The 22192-nt window shown below is 35.6% G+C and overlaps 1 protein-coding gene across 2 annotated transcripts in view; it reads right to left on the bottom strand.

The window, feature by feature from the left end:
* Window positions 1-211: 211 nt before the first annotated feature.
* Window positions 212-22192, bottom strand: part of LOC127869069 (katanin-interacting protein-like) — an 89251-nt gene continuing 67270 nt past the window's right edge. For both annotated transcript variants that reach the window (XM_052411349.1, XM_052411350.1), the window contains 10 exons: window positions 19788-19965; window positions 18877-19042; window positions 17757-17914; window positions 15004-15062; window positions 13965-14075; window positions 12224-12363; window positions 11153-11254; window positions 6814-6974; window positions 5431-5534; window positions 212-3345 (listed from right to left, as the gene is read on the bottom strand). In XM_052411349.1, coding sequence (XP_052267309.1) covers window positions 3299-3345; window positions 5431-5534; window positions 6814-6974; window positions 11153-11254; window positions 12224-12363; window positions 13965-14075; window positions 15004-15062; window positions 17757-17914; window positions 18877-19042; window positions 19788-19965 — 1226 coding nt within the window. In that variant the 3' untranslated portion in view covers window positions 212-3298. The remainder of the gene's footprint in view (window positions 3346-5430; window positions 5535-6813; window positions 6975-11152; window positions 11255-12223; window positions 12364-13964; window positions 14076-15003; window positions 15063-17756; window positions 17915-18876; window positions 19043-19787; window positions 19966-22192) is intronic.

Here is a 22192-nt window from a genome sequence, read left to right as displayed (position 1 = left end):
CAAATGATTTTAAAATCTCACAATGAAGGACATAGTTATGGCCCGGACAAACTAATTTATGGCCATTTTTGGTCAAGGTAACTGTGACCTCTTATATAAAACTTCGGACAAGCTTTCATTTATTCAAAACTGCACCTGCAGCCGAGCGTTGCAGGCAGTCGCTATGTGGTGCTCTTGTTTATGAAATAGACACCATATACAACACAGACAATTTTAAGGTGTTATATTTTATTCGTTACCCAATAAGGGTGAATTAATTATTTGTTTCAGTCATAAAGGTCAACAGATTAAGATTGGTAACTACAGTAAAATATACATGTACAGTAAATAAATAACAGCACTAATATACACAACTGTGATCTAATATACATATGCATACTGCAACAATGAAGTATTCACAGATTTACATACCAATAATAAAGTGTATTAACACCTAGGTTTATGTATGACACAAAAAAATCACAACGTCACATAGATGAGCATTCAAGTACAGTTTAACAACAACCCAGTGGTCATAGATCGGCATATATAGAGATAAACTGTCATGAGGTTTTTAATAAGACATATGAAGCTAGCTATATTGGGAATGAAAACTGTTAATTTGAATCAATCAGCTGACAAAACAGACATTCTTAAAAGGCAAAAAAAAAAAGAAATCAATTGACAATAATGAAAGACACTAACATTTGGACGGCAAAACATGTAAACAGTGATATGTCACAGAAACTAATGACAAGCAAGCTTGCAACTTAAACTGAGGGATTCGGCCAGGATTGAGTAAATTTGTAAATATCGATAGTTAACTAGTTTATCATATTTAAACATAATTTGTATGCTTCCGACGTACATAAAATATGTTTTCAAATATAATATAGCTTATTGATGAAAACTCATTAAAAAAATATATCGACATAATCATAAGTTGTATTCAAAGATTTGTAATTTACAAATTTATGACAAACCTGACAGGTTTGAATGGATAACGGCTTTCAACAAGATGTGTTTGTGAAACACAATGTCCCCCTATATGATGTTTGACCTTGTAGGATGACCTTGACCTTGTGAAGGATGACCTTTACCTATCATCACTCAAAATGTGCAGCTCCATGAGATACACATGCATGCCAAATATCAAGTTGCTATTTTCAATATTGCAAAAGTATTCATAAAATAAGCGATTTGGGCCACATATATTTGACCTCTGACCTTGAAGGATGACCTTGACCTTTCACTACTCAAAATGTGCAGCTCCATGAGATGCACATGCATGCCAAATATCATGTTGCTATCTTCAATATTGCAAAAGTTCTTATAAAATAAGCGATTTGGGCCACATTTATTCGACCTCTGACCTTGAAGGATGACCTTGACCTTGACCTTTCACCACTCAAAATGTGCAGATCCATGAGATACAGATGCATGCCAAATATCAAGTTGCTATCTTCAATATTGCAAAAGTATTCATAAAATGAGCGATTTTGGCCACATATATTTGACCTCTGTCCTTGAAGGATGACCTTGACCTTTCACCACTCAAAATGTGCAGCTTCATGAGATACACATGCATTCCAAATATGAAGTTGCTATCTTCAATATAGCAAAAGTTATTGCAAAATGTTAAAGTTGGCGCAAACAGACAGACCAACAGACAGACCAACAGACAGACCAACAGACAGGGCAAAAACAATATGTCCCCCACTACTATAGTGGGGGACATAAAAATTCAAGATTTAAACGAATCAACTATTTAGATGTAAAATGAGTATTGCTACGCTAATATTACGAATTTTAAATGTTAAGCAAATATTCTATGTAACTAGTTCTGCCATAATATGGAGATTAGACAACATTAATTGATGAACCAACACTCAGATTATCAATACATACATACAACCAAAATGTTGACTGTCCATGTTAAAAACGACGGACCATCAAGCTATGGCTTCTTATACAACAGTTTCAATACCGTAGGAATATTTAAAGACCCACACTGGTAATAGATAAATGACAACTATAAAGCTTAAACATGTTTAACCCTTTACCACTTAGATACGTATTTTCATGCATTTGTAGTCCCTTAGAAAGTTATATATGATTTTAGACCTTTCTTAATCTTACTATATTCAAGTTTTTAAGACTTCATCTCCAAACCTTAGATACTATTGAGAAGCAAACAGCATAAAACCGGAATAGACTGCACAGAGCCATTTTGACATTGGCTCTGAGTGGGAAAGGGTTAACACTTTGCATGCTGGGAAATTTGTCATCTGCTAAAATGTCGTCTGCTGAATTTCTAAAATTAGCATTTTCTTCGATTTTTTTCAAAGAATACTATCGGAATAGCAAACAGTTTGGATCCTGATGAGACACCACGTTCTGTTTGCAAAGGCCTTCAAAATTAAGTTCCAGGACTGAAAGAGTTAATCATACACATTTAGGAGAGCGGACAACCATGAGACCAGTCTGACAATTAAGAATCAGTCAAAAACTATTGATGATTTTGATTTGTTTTCATCTGCAATGGGAATAAATGTCTTGTGAGCTTCTACAGCACTTTCGACTTTTTTCACAACACTTTGGAACAACATGGAACTTAGCATTCATATAGTGGATTGATTTCAAAACCTTATTTTTCATGAAATAATTACGTGCGTTTAACTTCACAACCAGGAATTCACCTTAAAACCCTCAGCAGTAAATGTTGAGTTTATATTTGCATTTACTTCAACAGTACATCAAAACACAGTCAACTTAAACTTTCCAGTAGCATAACATACTTTATAAATTAGTTCTTGAACAAAATACACCGGCTAAATCAACTCTGTGTGTGATAAATCACCAAGGCATAAGTCCTGATAAAAAGGCATTGTTTTTTACAACCATTCTTGCTGCAAATCATCAACACACATACTGACAAGTGGCTGCGGTCCATGGTAATAATACACTTAACATACTTGCTTGTGTTAGATATAAATCCTTCACATTAAGACACTACCATGGTCATAATACAGTAAACATCATTTTTTGTGTTCTGGGTAAATCCATCACCTTTAGTAACTGTGATCCATGGTCATAATGCAGAAATTATCTTGTGTGTGTTCAATATTAATCCAACCCTTTGAGTACCATGGGCATAATGCAGAAAACATCATTTATTGTTTTCTATGTAAAATCTTCATTTTTTTCTTCTCAGCTCGAGGGCCACTACCCAGAAATTCTATATTGGCTCAAATGTTACATCAACTCAGTCATTTATCCTCCTTTGATTTTATAACACAGTGATATCACAGTAAATTCATCATCTTCTTTTTTTGGAAACAATGACACTGGTAGTGGGACGAAGATCTGTAAAGATAGTACAATCAATACATACATACATTACACATAATAATTTTAAACATAGAATACTGTGTATAGCGCGCAACCATGTTTAACAAAATGGATTTTTTGCAATATCAAATATCTGTGAATATATTTTTTGTTGGTTATGGTATCGTGTTTCATAAAAAATCTTTATCACAGACAAAACAGCAGCAGTCCCCTACCAGGTTAATGTTGTAAATGTAGAGGGAAGAAAATCTCCATAAGTTTGAGATGCGTTTTTCCCATATGACCCTCTATCCACATACAATGTACTCAGTTTCCCCATATAACCCTCTATCCACATACTCAGTTTCCCCATATGACCCTTTATCCACATACTCAGTTTCCCCATATGACCCTCTATCCACATACTCAGTTTCCCCAAATGACCCTCTTTCCACATACTTAGTGTTTTTCCCAGGAAGGCAAAGGGGCATGGCCATTACTTTCAAAAAGGGCATTTTAGCGCAAAGTTTAGGCAAAAAAGGGCAAAAACATTCCCTGAATACCTGAATTACGGGGCAACATGTAATCGCATCTGAAGCAGTTGTGGAAAAATAACATATAAACAATCACATTTAATGGTAATTGATGTATTTAACTTACTATGATTTATATTAATATATTTACCTTGCAATGTACATTTAAGTTCCATGCTGTTTCAATAAACTGTACAGCACGACAAACATAATAAAGCAATATATGCATATAACCTGATTATACACAGATCCACTAACATATAAATAAAACCATGTTTGTCTTATTCCATTTTCTAACAATAATCTTGCCAGATGTTTAAAATAACATTGCGAGTAAATTGATCGCTAACAATATGCAAACACTCGCTTCCGTGACATACATCCACCAAGTAGATTACAAATAAATAAATAATGTTGTTGCTATCTAAAACATTTTTATGCATCATTGATTATCACAGACATTTCATAAATTCCTTCTTAATGTATAATCTCCATCGTTAATTCGATCGCTCACGACTTTATTTGCCATTTTTGCCGAGTCGCAATTTAATTTGTATAGTCCGCCATGTTGTTCAAATGTCAAATGATGTAAGCGACTGGTGCGCATAGCAACGTTAAATCGTGTACGCGATTCACATTTTGTTAAATTAGTATACGTCTCAGTAATTATTTCAATTATAAGATCTAATTATCTTAAAGACGACAGCGATAAAGAATAAATTGGTTTGTGTTGTTTAATGTAATTATGCGTAAAAATATATGTTTTGATATAACTGAATAATGCATGCAATGCACAATTGCCACGAGAATAACATCGAGTTTTACATCAAAAGTCTCCGACGTAACGATTTTATCGTGGAGGAGTACACATTGCCGACCGAAAAGTGCGCTTGGTATAACATAGCCTCTGGCATTATCGATTGATACTGACACGGGGTTATTCACGCATGACTAATTCACAGCTTTGGAGTAGTCTTCCTATAAATCGAGCACTGTAATAGATTAAATCTGCTCAAATAATATAGTCGATTAGACGTTGACGTCTCTCGAGTAAATCAAGCACAGTCGTAGCGTCACAGACAATCAAGGACGCTGATTTTGCGGACCAAGTTAGATCGTAAGGCAATAAAGATGTTATCAATAAGGGCGCATGGCGAAATTTGCCTTTGAAAAGAAGGGCGCGTGACGAAAGTTGCCTTTGAAAAGGGCAGCGTGGTGATCCTGGAGGGCGGCGTGGCTTTTCGCCACGCTAAAATGGCCTGGGAAAAACACTAATACTCAGTTTCCCCATATGACTCTCTATCCACATACTCAGTTTCCCCATATGACCACATATCCACATACTTATGTTCCCCACATGACCCTCTAAAAGTATATTCAGTTTCTACAATATAGATTTAATACTGTTTGATAAAGTGCAGGAATAAGATTTTTTGGTCTGACAGGCAAAACTGAAATAGCACGCATACTTCCCTTATGGCCTTCATCAAACTAGCTAAAATAGTTATAGTCAGACGAAAAAAATTGAAATAAAATGCATACTACACTAGTAGGAAACTAATCAATATCCCTTAATTGCAAGACTCACTCTGATCGACTGGTTTTCCTGACTGGGTCTTCTTTGGGTCGTTATAGTGACTCATAATCTTCTTATCATTGGTCATCTGTACATCCTGCTCTCCAGTCTGGTTACTGTTCAAGAAAGATGTGTATGATATAAACTATATTAGAAAGGTGTGTATGCCGTTTAGAGGGTTAGAAACATTATTTGACGCTCTTCAATAATTTGATTCATGCTCCGCACATCAAGTGGGATAAACAGACACGCAGAAAGACATGAGCATAAAAATGTATGTTAAACAATAATTCAATGATGCTTATGTAATTGACAAATTGATTGAAATTAAAAATGATGTTATAAATAGAGGATATTTGTTCATGTCAGTGTAAGATCGCTTGTTATTTCAAGAGTGATCATAGAAAATATATTTTCACGAGTGGCGCACACATTTTCTGTTTCTTTTATTCCCCTTTTTCAAGAAAATAATTAACAGCTGTTTCCCTTTCGCTGAAAAGTTACCCTTTCTCCCGTGACGTGCCTCAATACATTTCATACACAAAATGACGTCATTTTTTCGACGAAATGACGTCACTATTCCAGTGATATCCTCTAGTTAAACTCTTTTACAATGTAAATAAACGGTGACAAAAAGCATAAAATAAAAAGAAAATTTGTTGGATTCCGTGGAATACTGATTTTAATTCACTCGTGATCATACAAATCTTGATATGATAATCTAAAAATAGAAAAAGAAGTTCCGAAAATTTGTCATTTTCACCAGTGAAAATTATAATTTGTTTATTTTCACTGCTGTTATTTCACTGCAGAAATGTCATATTTTATCATTAAGTATAAAAAGAAAAGGGGATTATTGTTAATTTAAAATCATTATTACTCCTCCGGTCTTGTTAAAACAATACAAAGTAAATAGGGGTATACAGGAATCACCATGAACGTCTTTCAGTCTGTCCATGGACACAAACTTGTCCCCAGGCGTTCACCTAAACAAGTTAACACTTTCCCACTCAAAAGCAAAGTGAAAATGGCTATGTGCAAACAGCATAAAACCAGAACAGCCTGTGAGTAACTCGCAGTCTGTTAAGGTTTTATGGTGTTTGCTACTCATCAGTGTCTTAGGGTTGGAAATGAAGCCTTTAAAACTTGTATCTAGTAAGAAAAGTCTTAAATTAAATTCAAGGGACTACAAATGGGTTAAAAATAAAATGATGTATCTAAGTGATAAAGGGTTAACATACAACATTCACTGTCAGAAATTGACAAATGATACGAGGTTGTGCATAAGCAATTTGTGCTGCCCCCCCCCCCCCCCCCCCAAAGCAGACCTTGCTAATATGTTTTTATGTTATTTTCTTTTAAATCTTAATTTGAATACAACAAGAGTACACATACTTGATAACGGTGTGTTTCTCTTTCCTCAGAACATCCTTGTTGTTGGTGAACAGTATGGTATGGTAGGGCTGGGGTCCCTGACAGTTGGGCAGAATGCCCCGTGCCCCCTGGGTCACTGCCTGTAGCACCCCGTTGTACACTAGAAGGTCATCCACCAGTAACTGTCCGGGGTGGAAACAACAACAGATACATACACAACAACAATCTAAGTGTGATTGGGCTAAGGATCCTGACAGATGGGTAGTATGCCTCATGAATACCCCCCTTGCAGACAGCCTGTAAGCCCTTGTTTTGTAGTTTTCACCAACCAAGGTTTTTCCCATATGCTTTTTACTTTGTTTGTAAAGCAATTAATTCAGAACAAAAGTTTTGCCCTTCCTGCAGCTCCACATTGTAGACTAGCAGATAATATACCAGCAACTAGAAGGGTTGGTGCAGATGAGCTGTAACCATAGCCAAATCGGGGGTTTACCAGCCTTCCTGGGAAATTTCTGTGACCGTGCCCAGATGAGCGCCTTGTTCCTGCCTCGTCCTACAACAAGTGAGCTGTCACCATTTACCTGCCTCGTCCTGCTACAAGCGAGCCGTCACAATTTACCTGATTTGGTGTTGTGAGCCTATGTGCAATCTATAACAAACATTAGGGAACACTGGGGACTGTTTGGCCTTTATCATTCTATTAAAGGAGAAGAATGTTCAGTTCTGTGCGTTACGGAGTATAGCACAGAACGTATGTCTAAACATATCGCACCGCACAAAACAGGTATATATGCGGTTCGTTCATGCGTATAATTGTCATGTGAGTGATGGTTAATCAGACAGACATAGCCGGGAATGTGCACAGGGTTTTTCATTGTTTAGTCAGTTCTATGCTAGACTTCGATCAGTAAACTTTCACTTTTTAAAATTTGAACCTCATTAAGGTTCATGGGGGGGATGAAATTCATTAAAACTTCGCTTTGGTTTATCATCATTCAATGTGGTACAATATGGTCAAACTATATATCATTTTAAAGCTTAAGACTGATAGAATAACATAAACACATTTCTGACATTCAATATTTGTGTGCTTTATTCATATTTTGGTTTAAAACCAATACATTTTTACACTAATTTACAAAATCTCAATCTAAAGTTAGGACGGATATGCACTACCTAAAGTTGAAAATACAAAGCTATATACATATACAAGGTCAAGTTAGCAACATTTCACAGAAAATTATTGTCATAAAACAACAAATGAGTTTTTATTCAACTGCCTTTTTTGGATAAATTTCCTAAACAAAGTTCTAAAAATAACTAAAACGTAACTACTTTTTAAAAATCCAGGTATGGTGGATAATAAGAGTCACACTTTTAATTCAAAGGCTTAACAATTTTGTTATTTACCTCTCAACCAAATTGCAAATTTTAAACCATCTCAAATTGAAATAGATTGCACTCATTGCAGACGACATATAAAATTGTAAAGGAATATAAAGAAATTGGCAAACCGATTGATTTTATATTTCGATTCCTTCTACCCATTTTTAAAGCGTGGCCATCGCTGTGCTCAGTAGAAAAGCCTGCAAAACAAATCGGTCCAAACCACGTGCAGTGGTGAGAAAACCAGTTGGGTGGCAACTAGTAAAACAACTATTAACATTAATCAGCAAGAGATCGCACAAAATAACAGAAATGACCACGTAAAGATCATATCATCAGTTACCCTATTTCAAATATTTTCCAGCTGAAAATTGTCCCCCACACGTCTTTTTTAGTTTATTTGTATTGTTTTTCTGGAGCCGAAGTGCATCTCACAGAATAGCCATCCAACTTCCGTTGTTTTCACTTTCGTTATCAAAAACTCCGTTTAAAAGAATTATTTCTACTTTTAGATTGTTAAAGCGATGTATTATTATATATTATCAATAGAACAGTATACTGTGATGAATTGTTCGGAGTTACGTATCGATCTTTCTGTCAGTCTGTAAGCGTACTATTTTATGCGCAATAATATTAGTACAGTGATTCGACAACGATTGTAAACATTGGTGAAATGCTTCTGACATAGTTTTTCTTTTGAGTGTTTATGAGGTCTGATCGTGCAGTTTGACAACATCAACGGAAAGATTACAATCCAGTGCATTTGTCATCGTCAATCGTTTGGAATGTCAATTAGGCGATGAGTGAGTTTTTAGCATGTTTCTTTCTATTTTATTTATTTAAAAATGGCTGCCCCCATGGTGATGAAATGACATGTGTTCGAGTTTTGATATTTCTAGATATGTAAACTTTTTTTTCTATTTAAGCGTAACTTGCCCTTGTCAATGTTGATATTAATCACTAGTTATATAATTTTCCGCCGAAATACATGGAATAAACATTATTCAGATTTTTGAAAATAATGTATATTTATTTCTAGGGGTCCCACATTTTTCAAAATGAAGCCTCTACATGAACCTTAATAAGTTGGTTAAAATGACCAGTTATGTTTGAGTTACACAATGTCCACAGTTACATGTCAATATGTGTTGTTTTCGGGTACAGTTTTCCAGAGTTATTTTACATTGGGCATCGGATGTTTACTGATGAAGTTTTATCTCTGGTTTTTACCCTGGCCTTTAAAACAACATCTAAGGATAAAGAATAGAAGTTATGTATATAAATCATAGTTGTACTGGGTTATAAAATGACTAGATAAAAGTTGTACTGTCATGTTAATCTACGATTATACTTAATGGTTATATATTACGAAATGTAATATTTGTGTATGTATGTTTTCAATAAACTGATCGCAAGTTTTGCCCAATGCAAAACGAGTTCTGTTTTGAGCTTAGTTGTGTGAAGACCATTCATTTATATTAAGTCTGCTCCTATTCTTACGCTGTTCAGGTTGATTTCATCCTTGTTTGTTAATTAATGTGCTGCAAATGTTGTTTTTAATTCTTTTTGGTAACTCTTTATGCGTACTTAAACTTTAAAGGTTGATTTCAACCTTGTTTGTTGTTGCGCTGCAAAAATTGTTTGATGATCATGCTTTGAATTCTTTTTGCTTATTCTTCATGCAAAAATTGTTGTATTATTGCCTATTAAGGTCGCAACATCAAACTTTTCTTGCGCGGCGGAAAAATTCTAGTGGCTGACTGTTTCCTTTGGTAGGCACATTTTTTGGAAATTTAAATATTATAATAATTCTGAGGGTGCTATTTTTGTGTGGTCAGTTGTCTTATGATTGCTGAGTATAAATCCATACTTGGGTGGTTACCTTCTGATTATTACAAAAATTAGTTTATTACAAAAAAATAGTTTTTTGCAGAGATGGGTTTTGCTCTTATATAGGTAACTCCCAGCTCTTATTTGGCTATTATCTGGATAGTTAGTCACTTTGCGCAATTGCTTTGCATTGCAGATTTGCATATTGCGGAATTGCTTTACATTGCGGAACTTTGCGGATTTGGATAACATTGTGATTACTTTGCGGATTTGGATAACATTGCAATTAATGTTGCGGATTTGCTCACTATTGCTTATAATAACTTTGCATTGACTGTCAGCTACTTAACATCAGGAAGGCCACTGGGTGTAATCATTCCTGATTTACATGTAGTCTCGTATATTTGATGTTGTGGCTCATTCTCTCCAACTAAAATTTTGTTCTTACTGAAGTTTAATTATTTTAACCTAGACCATATGTTCTAGTCATTTGCTATTGCAAAGGAAAGGTTAAACAAAGAAGTTATAACTTTATTTTGTGTTATTTGAAATTCATATACTAAAATAATGTTCACACAGGATTTGTTAAAAGATTAATCTTTTTTGCTATAAACAAATGCTCATAAATCAATTCTCCCTGAAGCATCTTTGCAAACAAAATTGCTGGTGCAAAAAAGTCTTATTATGATAGCGCTGAAAATTAAGCCATTTACATATGGTTTTTGTATAAATGAAATTAATGCCACAGATATGTTATAATGGGAAAACCACATACTGCAATGTCTTCATTAAGTCATAAATGTAACAGAATATGATAATGCAAATTTTCACCTTCTACCATAGTGGGAAAATAGAGCTTTAGTTTCTCCATCGCTTTCCCTTAATTTTATAATTTTATTTAATTATATCATTTGTTTTCTATTATTGAACATTTAAAATTTTACACGGACAATTATGTTTTTAACATATTGATGTAAAAACCCAAAAACTCGTTACTTAGACAGAGGAAAAAGGATCAAACCTTACTTCTCTCCAGCTATAGTGACATGATCAAGGAGTCGTTTCCTGGTATTTGGCCATTTAACTAGATTATTTATTACTGAAATTAATTTCACAATAATGTAACCATGGGAATATCACTTACAGCAAAGTCCTTGGCGCCCCTGTTTGGGGTCTTGCTGTAGTTCCAGATCTTGATCATAGAGATGGTCGTCGGCACATCAAATATCACATACACTCGGTTTAACTGAAAATACACATCAAATATCACATTCACTAGGTTTAACTGATAACACACATCAAATATCACATACACTAGGTTTAACTAAAAATACACATCAAATATCACATACACTAGGTTTAACTAAAAATACACATCAAATATCACATACACTCGGTTTAACTGATAATACACATCAAATATCACATTCACTAGGTTTAACTAAAAATACACATCAAATATCACATACACTAGGTTTAACTAAAAATACACATCAAATATCACATACACTCGGTTTAACTGATAATACACATCAAGTATCACATACACTCGGTTTAACTAAAAATACACATCAAATATCACATACTCTCAGTTAAACTAAAAATACACAAAAATATCATACAACTACACATTAAATATCATTTACATTCGGTTTAACTAAAATACAAACAAAACATTGAATATCACATTATGACATACATTCCTTTCAACTGAAAATACACATCAAATATCACATACACTCAGTTCATCACATGGCCCATCAAATTGTTATGTTAACTGTACTAAAGATCCATCAATTTTCCTGTCAACTGATTTCTAAATTCTGCGAAATTAGGGTTTAAAGCATGTTAATAAAGTGTTGTCCCAGATTGGCCTGTGCAGTCCGCACAGAATAACCAGGGAGGACACTTTCAGCAAAAAATTATTTTCTCTTATAATAGACTTTAAAAATGAAAAATACCATAAAAGCGGAAAGTTGTCATCCCTGATAAGCCTGTGCAGACTGAACAGGCTAATATATGACGGCACTGCACAATTATTTAAACCCTTTTTCCCAGAGCAAGTCTCAAATGCATTCATAGAGACAGCATGTACATAGAGACAGCATGTACATAGAGACAGCATGTACGCTCACATGGTTGGGTATGACAGGAGCCAGCCACATGTGGCCGCCTTCCATCGTGTCATTGACATAGAGACAGCATGTACACTCACATGGTTGGGTATGATGGGAGCCAGCCACATGTGGCCGCCCTCCATCGTGTCATTGACCCCGTCTATCAGCTTGTCTGGTGTGCGCACATCGTTCTGCATCTTCTCAAGAATGTTCACACTGTCCGGGAAAGCAGAGATGTCTGAAAATAGCATGGATATATGAAAATAGCATGATCATCAGTTACCCTAATGAGCCCAATCCCAAGATCTCTGAAAATAGGATTATCATCACAATGATTCAAATGAGTGCAAGCCTGAGATACATGAAAATACCATGAACACAGTGATCCAAATCAGAATAATCCTAAGGTACATGAAAATACCATGAACACAGTGATCCAAATGAGAACAATCCTAAACTACATGAAAATACCATGAACACAGTGATCCAAATCAGAACAATCCTAAGATACATGAAAATACCATGAACACAGTGATCCAAATGAGAACAATCATAAGATACATGAAAATACCATGAACACAGTGATCCAAATGAGAACAATCATAAGATACATGAAAATACTATGAACACAGTGATCCAAATGAGAACAATCCTAAGATACATGAAAATACCATGAACACAGTGATCCAAATGAGAACAATCATAAGATACATGAAAATACCATGAACACAGTGATCCAAATGAGAACAATCCTAAGATACAAGAAAATTCCATTAACACAGTGATCCAAATGAGAACAATCCTAAGATACATGAAAATACCATGAACATAGTGATCCAAATGAGAACAATCCAACGATACATGAAAATACCATGAACACAGTGATCCAAATGAGAACAATCCTAAGATACATGAAAATACCATGAACACAGTGATCCAAATGAGAACAATCCTAAACTACATGAAAATACCATGAACACAGTCATCCAAAAGAGAACAATCCAAAGATACATGAAAATACCATGAAAACAGTGATCCAAATGAGAACAATCCTAAGATACATGAAAATTCCATGAAAACAGTGATACAAATGAGAACAATCCCAAGATACATGAAAATACCATGAACATAGTGATCCAAATGAGAACAATCCTAAGATACATGAAAATACCATGAACACAGTGATCCAAATGAGAACAATCCTAAGATACATGAAATTTCCAGGAACACAGTGATCCAAATGAGAACAATCCTAAGATACATGAAAATTCCAGGAACATAGTGATCCAAATGAGAACAATCCTAAGATACATGAAAATACCATGAACATAGTGATCCAAATGAGAACAATCCTAAGATACGTGAAAATACCATGAACACAGTGATCTAAATGAGAACAATCCTAAGATACATGGAAATACCATGAACACAGTGACCTAAATAAGCACCAGCCAAAGTCCTTTAAACAAGAGGCTTAAATGAAGGGAATATTTGTTGATTTCAAGGAAAGCTCATATAATCGTTTCATGAGTGGTCTTTCAATGTAAGATCATAAACTCGATCCTTTCAAGAGTGGTCCTATCAAACATATTTTCATAACTCATTGTTAATCCTTTACCACTTAAATCATATATATTTTCACGCATTTGTAGTCCCACAGAAAAATATAAAGACCTTTCTTATTAGATTCAAGTTTTTATGGCTTCATCTACAAACCTTAGATACTGATGAGCAGCAAAGAGCTTAAAGCCTTGCAGGCTGTTCTGGTTTTATGCTCTTTGCACATAGCCGTTTTCACTTTGCCTCTGAGCGGGAAAAAGTTAATCTTGCCACACTTACTGTTTTGGGTCAGCTCAATCTTCTGCAGGTTGCCATCATACAGCTCTATCCCATTGAGACCCACATAGTAGGCGTCGCCCCATGTGCTGAACAGCTGCAGCTGATAGATAACTGAGCACCCAGTCAAGGAGGGTTGCATTGCAGTAGATCAGGGCAAGTTTTAGTTTGAGCACCCAGTCAAGAAGGGTTGCATAGCAGTAGATCAGGGCAAGTTTTAGTTTGAGCACCCAGTCAAGGAGGGTTGCATAACAGTAGATCAGGACAAGTTTTAGTTTGAGCACCCAGTCAAGAAGGGTTGCATAGCAGTAGATCAAGACAAGTTTTAGTTTGAGCACCCAGTCAAGAAGGGTTGCATAGCAGTAGATCAGGACAAGTTTTAGTTTGAGCACCCAGTCAAGGAAAGTTGCAAAGCAGTATGTCAGGACAAGTTTAAGTTTGAGCACCCAGTCAAGAAGGGTTGCATTGCAGTAGATCAGGATAAGTTTTAGCTTGAGCACCCAGTCAAGGAAAGTTGCATAGCAGTAGATTAGGACAAGTGTTAGTTTGAGCACCCAGTCAAGAAGGGTTGCATAGCAGTAGATCAGGACAAGTTTTAGTTTGAGCACCCAGTCAAGAAGGGTTGTATTGCAGTAGATCAGAACAAGTTTCCGACTTAGACATAAAATGCAGAAAATTATTGTCGCTGTACTGCTATTAAGTGGTTAATTGTAAACTTCTTGGAGTTTTCAAACCCTTATTTTTGTATTTTGTCTATAATAAGAAAGTATGGTTTCTAAAATAAATATGGACACAGATTAAGTAGTTTTCAGAAATTAAACTATTCATAGGTAAAAAAAAAATGATATTAAAAAACATCAACCCAGCAATAAACTATAAATGAACTATATAATAGGGTAAATTTTACAAATCAACTGTGCTATGCAAAAAATTGCTTTCAATTAAGGGCAATTAAATTCCCTCATAGTATCAAAACAAAAATTATTTGAAACATTGTCTAACTGGGAATCTGATCTCTGTAAACAATTTTTCCCAAGGATACATCCACATGGCATCTGTACAACTTCATAATTGTCACTTTCATCTACCATACCAGCACTTCTGAAAGGCAAGGAGTCAAAACATGAGGCAAAGACCAGGGCCTGCATTCACTAAGCACTTTACAAAAAAACAAGAAATTCCTTCAATTTATATCAATGCCTGTATATTTTGTTATGCCTGTATATTTTGTTATGCTGTATATCAACATTAAAATGTTTTGATCAAGTGCATATTGCAAAATTTACTGAAATTCTCAATTTCTTTAAGCAGAATCAAATTGATTTCCCATATACAATTTTAACATAAATTTCACTTAAGTACATCTGAAGTTAAGCTTTCCCTGTGAACCTTTGTGAATACAGGCCCAGGCCCTTACTTACAAAGCTCATTTGTTGAAACTTAAATGGAGAATAATAGGTTAGTGTTGATTATAGATCAGGTTTATCATGGGAGGCTTAGAAAACAACTGAGGAGCTGCGCCATGAGCGCATGATACGCCCGTCGTTCGCCAATGAAGTAGTAAGGTAATAAATAACCCTTTGAATCATTTTTTTACTTCAGTTTATTTGTATTTGAATACATGGTTTATTTTATAAATACATGAGCATGGAGCGCCGTCTCCTTGACATTCATACCATATCTTTTTTTGAGTATATGTATGCATTTCTTTAGAGGATATGGAGTTGAAGTAAACCTGTTATAGATATTTTGACCAATAATAAAAGAGAAATGTAGATGGGTAAGTGGTAGTGTACAATCGGAATAGAAAAAAGCTCACCTTGTTCAATTTTTCAGGGATACTATTTCAATGGAGCATAATGTATCATCTTGCAACATCAATTTAGATTGAGGTTTGTCCATAGAGCAATTAGAAGAATACACAAGTAATATCTGCAAAAATGTTTGTCAATAATGTTTGTCATAAATGAGATGGTATAGTCAAGATTTATTGACTGAGAGAAATCCAGATAGCTTTATGATCTGAGAAGTATGTCTCTAGTGTGCCACATTGGAAGTTGTCAATATTTGTGAATATCAAATCAATAGTGGATCCGTAGTCATTAGTAGGATCAGTTACCACTTGTTTGTAGTCCAGCTGTTGAACCATTAGTTTGTGCAGTCGGTTTTTGTCTGGTGTTTCTTTATTCCAATCAATGTTGAAATCACCCATCACTACTACTTTTGAATCTTTGATGTGTTTTTTGTGAATAGATAAAAGTAGCTCGCAAAGTTGTTTTGTTGGTTTATTTGGCGGTTTATACACATTTATTATAGCCAAATCTGCCATTGCTGTTGTTCTTGAGATTGCTATTTTAATGCCTTCAAAGGATTCATTTGATGGGAAATCACATTGAAATAAATGTTTTGAATAGATAGCAATTCCATGTGCAGGCCTTCTATTTGATTCTGACATTTGTGAATCTTGTCTAAACTGATAAGTCCCATAACTCTGGAACAACAATTCAGAATTCCGTCAAAAACGAAAGGGGATCAGGGTTTATCAATATTAAGATTGTGTTGAAATTTGAAAAAAATCCATCGAAGGATATTTGAGCTACGGTAGGACATTCAATGAAATCACGAAATTTTGACGAACAAAGTCCCATAACTCTGGAACAACAATTCAGAATTCCGTCAAAAACGAAAGGGGATCAGGGTTTATCAATATTAAGATTGTGTTGAAATTTGAAAAAAATCCATCGAAGGATATTTGAGCTACGGTAGGACATTCAATGAAATCACGAAATTTTGACGAACAAAGTCCCATAACTCTGGAACGACAATTCAGAATTCCGTCAAAAACGAAAGGGGATCAGGGTTTATCAATATTAAGATTGTGTTGAAATTTGAAAAAAATCCATCGAAGGATATTTGAGCTACAGTAGGACATTCAATGAAATCACGAAATTTTGACGAACAAAGTCCCATAACTCTGGAACGACAATTCAGAATTCCGTCAAAAACGAAAGGGGATCAGGGTTTATCAATATTAAGATTGTGTTAAAATTTGAAGAAAATCTGTCAAAGGATATTTGACGTAGCGTACGACATTAACAGACGGACGGACGGACGGACAGACGGACGGACGGACGGACAGACGCGGGGTATACCATAATACGTCCCGTCATAGACGGGCGTATAAAAAGCACGAGCCTTGGCGAGAGCTTTTTCGTTTTCGTGCCGAGCATGATAATCCTGATCTATAATCAACACTCACCTATTATTCTATTTATTATTCCCACTTTTTATTCAGTACACCTTTTTATTTAAACAAAATTAGTTTAACTGGATAATTTCGCTGGATTTTTTATGTCATTTTGTCAAAAAATATGATCATTTTTTTTGTTTTTTAATAGAGACAGTTTTTCTCAAAAAGCACAATGTCTTTGGAAAGTCATATCTTCAAACATACATGTTTATTGGAATACAACAACACCATAATCATACCTACATGTATGTGTAAGTTAACTTCTACTCAATTAGTTTTTGATTTAAAGTATTTATAAGAAATACAAGTCAATTAATCTTTCATGACATTTCATTTCACACCTACACCTTAAACTATGACAGGTCTTGCGCTGCCATGTGCCAAAATAGCTAATTGCTACAAATTTTAGCAAATTTAGCTAAAGAAAATTGTATTTGGCTACAACTTTTTCTACATAAAACCCCCCAAAAAGCCAAAGTGTGTTGGATTTCTATGTCCTACGCTCAATTTTGCTTAATAAAATTTCAGATTGAGATGGAGCTTACCCTAGAGCAGACAGGGTCAGGCCGGTGTTCCAGGACTGGGGGGAGAATGAGATCTCCTGAGCGAAGTCAAAATGGCAGTTGCCTGGCCCCTTCCTCACAAGGAATCCTTCAGGTGGTGATACCACCTTGCCGTCGATGCTCACGTGAACTGTGCGAGCCTGTGATGGAAAAACTTAAAGTCTGTTACATCTTTGACAAGAGGCTATTACAAGCAAAAGAATTCAATGTCTGTAAATCAAATATACTGTAAAATAATTTATATTGGTCGGTATGAAATTTTGTGGTTTTTCAAAAAATGACTTTTTGGTGTACACATAAATACATTGGATTTCTGATTTTGATTTGAAAAGGAGAAATTTGCTTAAGTCAGTTTCCAATGTGTTTGTGTTATATTCATGGAGTGGTTACTCCATGTAGTCAACAAAAATGAATGTCCCACAAACAATAATGATTGTTTATTATTGCATAAACTCTATCTATAATGCCCTCTGGTGGGGTGCAGAAACTTGGCAAAAGGAGGGCTTGAACGGGAGAAATCTAGTATTAACAAGGCGATTCACATGCCGTTCAAGACCTGTTATGTGTTTTTCATATCCATAAACTGGTTCACGCGCAGTTACTTCCCTTAACTTTGTTACTAACTCCAGCCTTTGACGACTTTCCAAGCATAAATGGGGAATTGAATAAGCACCAGTTTTCTCATGCATGCAGGGATAAAGGCAATGAATATTTCAATCCACTTTTTAAATTATACCATCTGCACTCTGACAACAGCTTTATTTTACTGGCAACGTCAATGAAGTTATGGTTATTTACTCAACACTTTCAAAAGACTATGCTGTAAATGTAAGTGTTTATGTAACTATAGGGATAATACACATTTTCGAGGGCATGATCATCTGCTGCGCACTCGGGCAGGAACAGATTTTTCAAGCGCCCGCAGATGATCATGCCCTTGGACACGTGTATTATCCCTATGGTAACAGCTATTTATGCGTTAAACATGGTTGAACTACATGGCGCATTATCAAAAGAGGTGTATTATCATTATCATTAATGTGTGAAGAATGATGGGATATAAAATTTCAATTTCAACTGTATTCAGCATGTATCCACACACCCCTCTGTACGTGTCCTCTTTGCTTTTGTTGTAGTTCCAGATGCGCAGGCCGGCCAGTAGCACCTTCTCCCCAAAGTCGATGGTCAGCGTGTGACTCTGTCCCTCCACGAAGGGTACCAGCCACATGTGCTCATCTGACACTGTCACGTTGTTACCATCTATGACTCTGTGGGGAGAGAAGATGTAACATAAGTGACAGCATGTGCTCTATAATGTTTAAAATAAAACAAGTAATACTGACTGACAATGACGTTGTTACCGTCAATCACTCTGTGGGGAGAGCAAAAATATTACAGCTTAGTCCCAACGTGTGATCTAGGTTTTAAATTTTATAAATAAGACTGATTTTCACTAATTTTTCTTTAGTAATGTGGGTTTCGTTGTACAGGGAGAGTAGTACTTTTTTTCTGATATGTGGGGTTTATTGTCCAGGGAAAGTAATCCATATCCTATAGTGTTTTACTTTTGGAGTTGGAGCCTGTAAAAGGAAGTAAATATGTACTGGAACGATTTTCTCCCATAGTGAGTTCTAAACAGGAAGTCCCAGAAGCTGTCCTCTCTTTGATTACCCCCTAAGATTACTGACATTCCCAAATAAAATAATAAATAAACGTGTTAATTTCCTTATAAATACCATATACATGTAGTGTCTTTCAATTTTTTTATTCCATATTAAATCAAAATGATGGTCTAGTCATGGGTTGTGAATATATATTATATATCTGCCTTAAAATAATAAATTGTATGCATAAAAGACTTGTTAACCATGCACCAATGTGAGGCAATATCTTATTCAGTGGTGTAAGTCTAACCATGGTTTCACACAACAATATAATTTGATATTTGAAAACCTTGCTGAAAAGCCTCTACATACACATATCAGCAGTGAACAACTTTTAATAAAGTCTTACTTGTCTAGAGTCCGGTCGTCCTTCTCATGTCCTGGAAGGGTCCGTACGTCCCTGGGATTGGCGGTCAGCATGGTAATGTTGATTGGGATAGCCTCTCCTTCCTTACCCACGACCTCCAGTCCCGTGAGGCCCAAGTAGTGCATGTCTCCCCACGTTGCAGTGAAGTTGAGCTCTATACCTGCACAGTTAAGAAAGTTAAATAAAGCTTTGTCACAAATGTGACTATGATCCCCTCTTATGCTTTGTTAGTTTAGTTCAAGGGTAAAGTACTAAGGAAGAAGTGAATTGTTGTGCAAATACAATTGTTTTGAACATCCACACAGTTAAGAAAGCGGCAGTGAAGTAAAGCTCTATACCTGCATAGTTTAGAGAGTAAAGTTGAGCTCTATACCTGCACAGTTTAGAGAGTGAAGTAAAGCTCTATACCTGCACAGTTTAGAGAGTGAAGATAAGCTCTATACCTGCACAGTTTAGAGAGTAATAATGAGCTCTATACCTGCACAGTTTAGAGAGTGAGTTAAGCTATATACCTGCATAGTTTAGAGAGTGAAGTTAAGCTCTATACCCGCACAGTTTAGAGAGTGAAGTTAAGCTCTATACCCGCACAGTTTAGAGAGAAGTTGATCTCTATACCTGCACAGTTAAGACAGTGAAGTTAAGCTCTATACTTGCACAGTTAAGAGGGTGAAGTTAAGCTCTATACTTGCACAGGTTAGAGAGAAGTTGAGCTCTATACCTGCACAGTTTAGAAAGAAGTTGAGCTCTATACCCGCACAGATTAGAGAGAAGTTGAGCTCTATACCTGCATAGTTTAGACAGTGAAGTTAAGTTCTATACTCGACAGTTTAGAGATTGAAGTTAAGCTCTATACTTGCACAGTTTAGAGAGTGAAGTTGAGCTCTATACTTGCACAGTTTAGGGTGTGAAGTTGAGCTCTATACCTGCACAGTTTAGAGAGTGAAGTTGAGCTCTATACCTGCACAGTTTAGAGAATGAAGTTGAGCTCTATACTTGCACAGTTAAGAGAGTGAAGTTGAGCTCTATACCTGCACAGTTTAGAGAATGAAGTTACGCTCTATACTTGCACAGTTAAGAGAGTGAAATTGAGCTCTATACCTGCACAGTTTAGAGAGTGAAGTTGAGCTCTATACCTGCACAGTTTAGAGAATGAAGTTACGCTCTATACTTGTACAGTTTAGAGAGTGAAGTTGAGCTCTATACCTGCACAGTTTAGAGAGTGAAGTTGAGCTCTATATCTGCACAGTTTAGAGAATGAAGTTACGCTCTATACTTGCACAGTTTAGAGAGTGAAGTTGAGCTCTATACTTGCACAGTTTAGAGAATGAAGTTCTGCTCTATACCTGCACAGTTTAGAGAGTGAAGTTGAGCTCTATACCTGCACAGTTTAGAGAGTGAAGTTGAGCTCTATACCTGCACAGTTTAGAGAATGAAGTTACACTCTATACTTGCACAGTTTAGGGTGTGAAGTTGAACTCTTTACTTGCACAGTTTAGAGAGTGAAGTTGAGCTCTATACCTGCACAGTTTAGAGAGTTTAGCTCTATACGAGCATAAGAGACTTGAGCTCTATACATGAATTGTTTAGATAGTTTAGCTCCATACCTGTACAGTTAAGAGTGATGTGGAGCTCTACACTTGCACAGTTGAGAAAGTAAACTAAAGCTTTGTCACAAGTAGGACAAATGCCCCTCCACTGCTGTGCAAGTATATATCAAGGGCAAAAAACTCAAGAACTCTACTTTTCTTGGGCACAAACAAGTATTTTGTACATCAACTCTTTTTGCTGATGGCATACATTGAGCTCTATACCTGCACAGTTTAGAAAATAAACTAAAGCTTTTCTCACAAATACGGCATATACCCCTTTTCATCGGTTTCTGTTAAGTTCAAGGGCAAATCACTCAGGAAAGCATGGATTGTTGGGAGCAAACAAGCATTTTGCACATCTTCACTTCACGGACATGGCATATATTAAGTTTGAATTTAATTACTTCTGAAATGAAAAAGTAGATAAAACCACACAATTTAAACATTTTACGCAAACTAACAGACCAGCCAACCAACAGTGACTCCAAATAACAATTCGCTGCAAGAGGAATATGACATGTGTTTGAATTGCAGAACATTTGTATAATGCTAAGTCACTTCCTCTTTTTAAAAGATGCTTAATCTGTATCTTTTTAGAACGTCCTCCATATGTCTCGTTTCTATATTATTTTTGGCTTTGTTTCACAAAATTCAGTAAATTTCTACAGGTAGTATTGGTATGAAAAAAAAGCTTAAACCATCTTCTAAGGAGCAAGAGATGTGTTCGTCAGAAACACAATGCCCCCTATTTTGTTATTTTTTTTTACCTTTGACTTTGAAGGATGACCTTGAACTTCC

The sequence above is a fragment of the Dreissena polymorpha genome, chromosome 2, assembly GCF_020536995.1.
Source record: "Dreissena polymorpha isolate Duluth1 chromosome 2, UMN_Dpol_1.0, whole genome shotgun sequence".
NCBI classification, from domain to species: Eukaryota; Metazoa; Mollusca; class Bivalvia; order Myida; family Dreissenidae; genus Dreissena; species Dreissena polymorpha.
The sequence above is the reverse complement of the archived record's forward strand: the minus strand, read 5'-3'. Positions and strand labels throughout refer to the sequence as shown.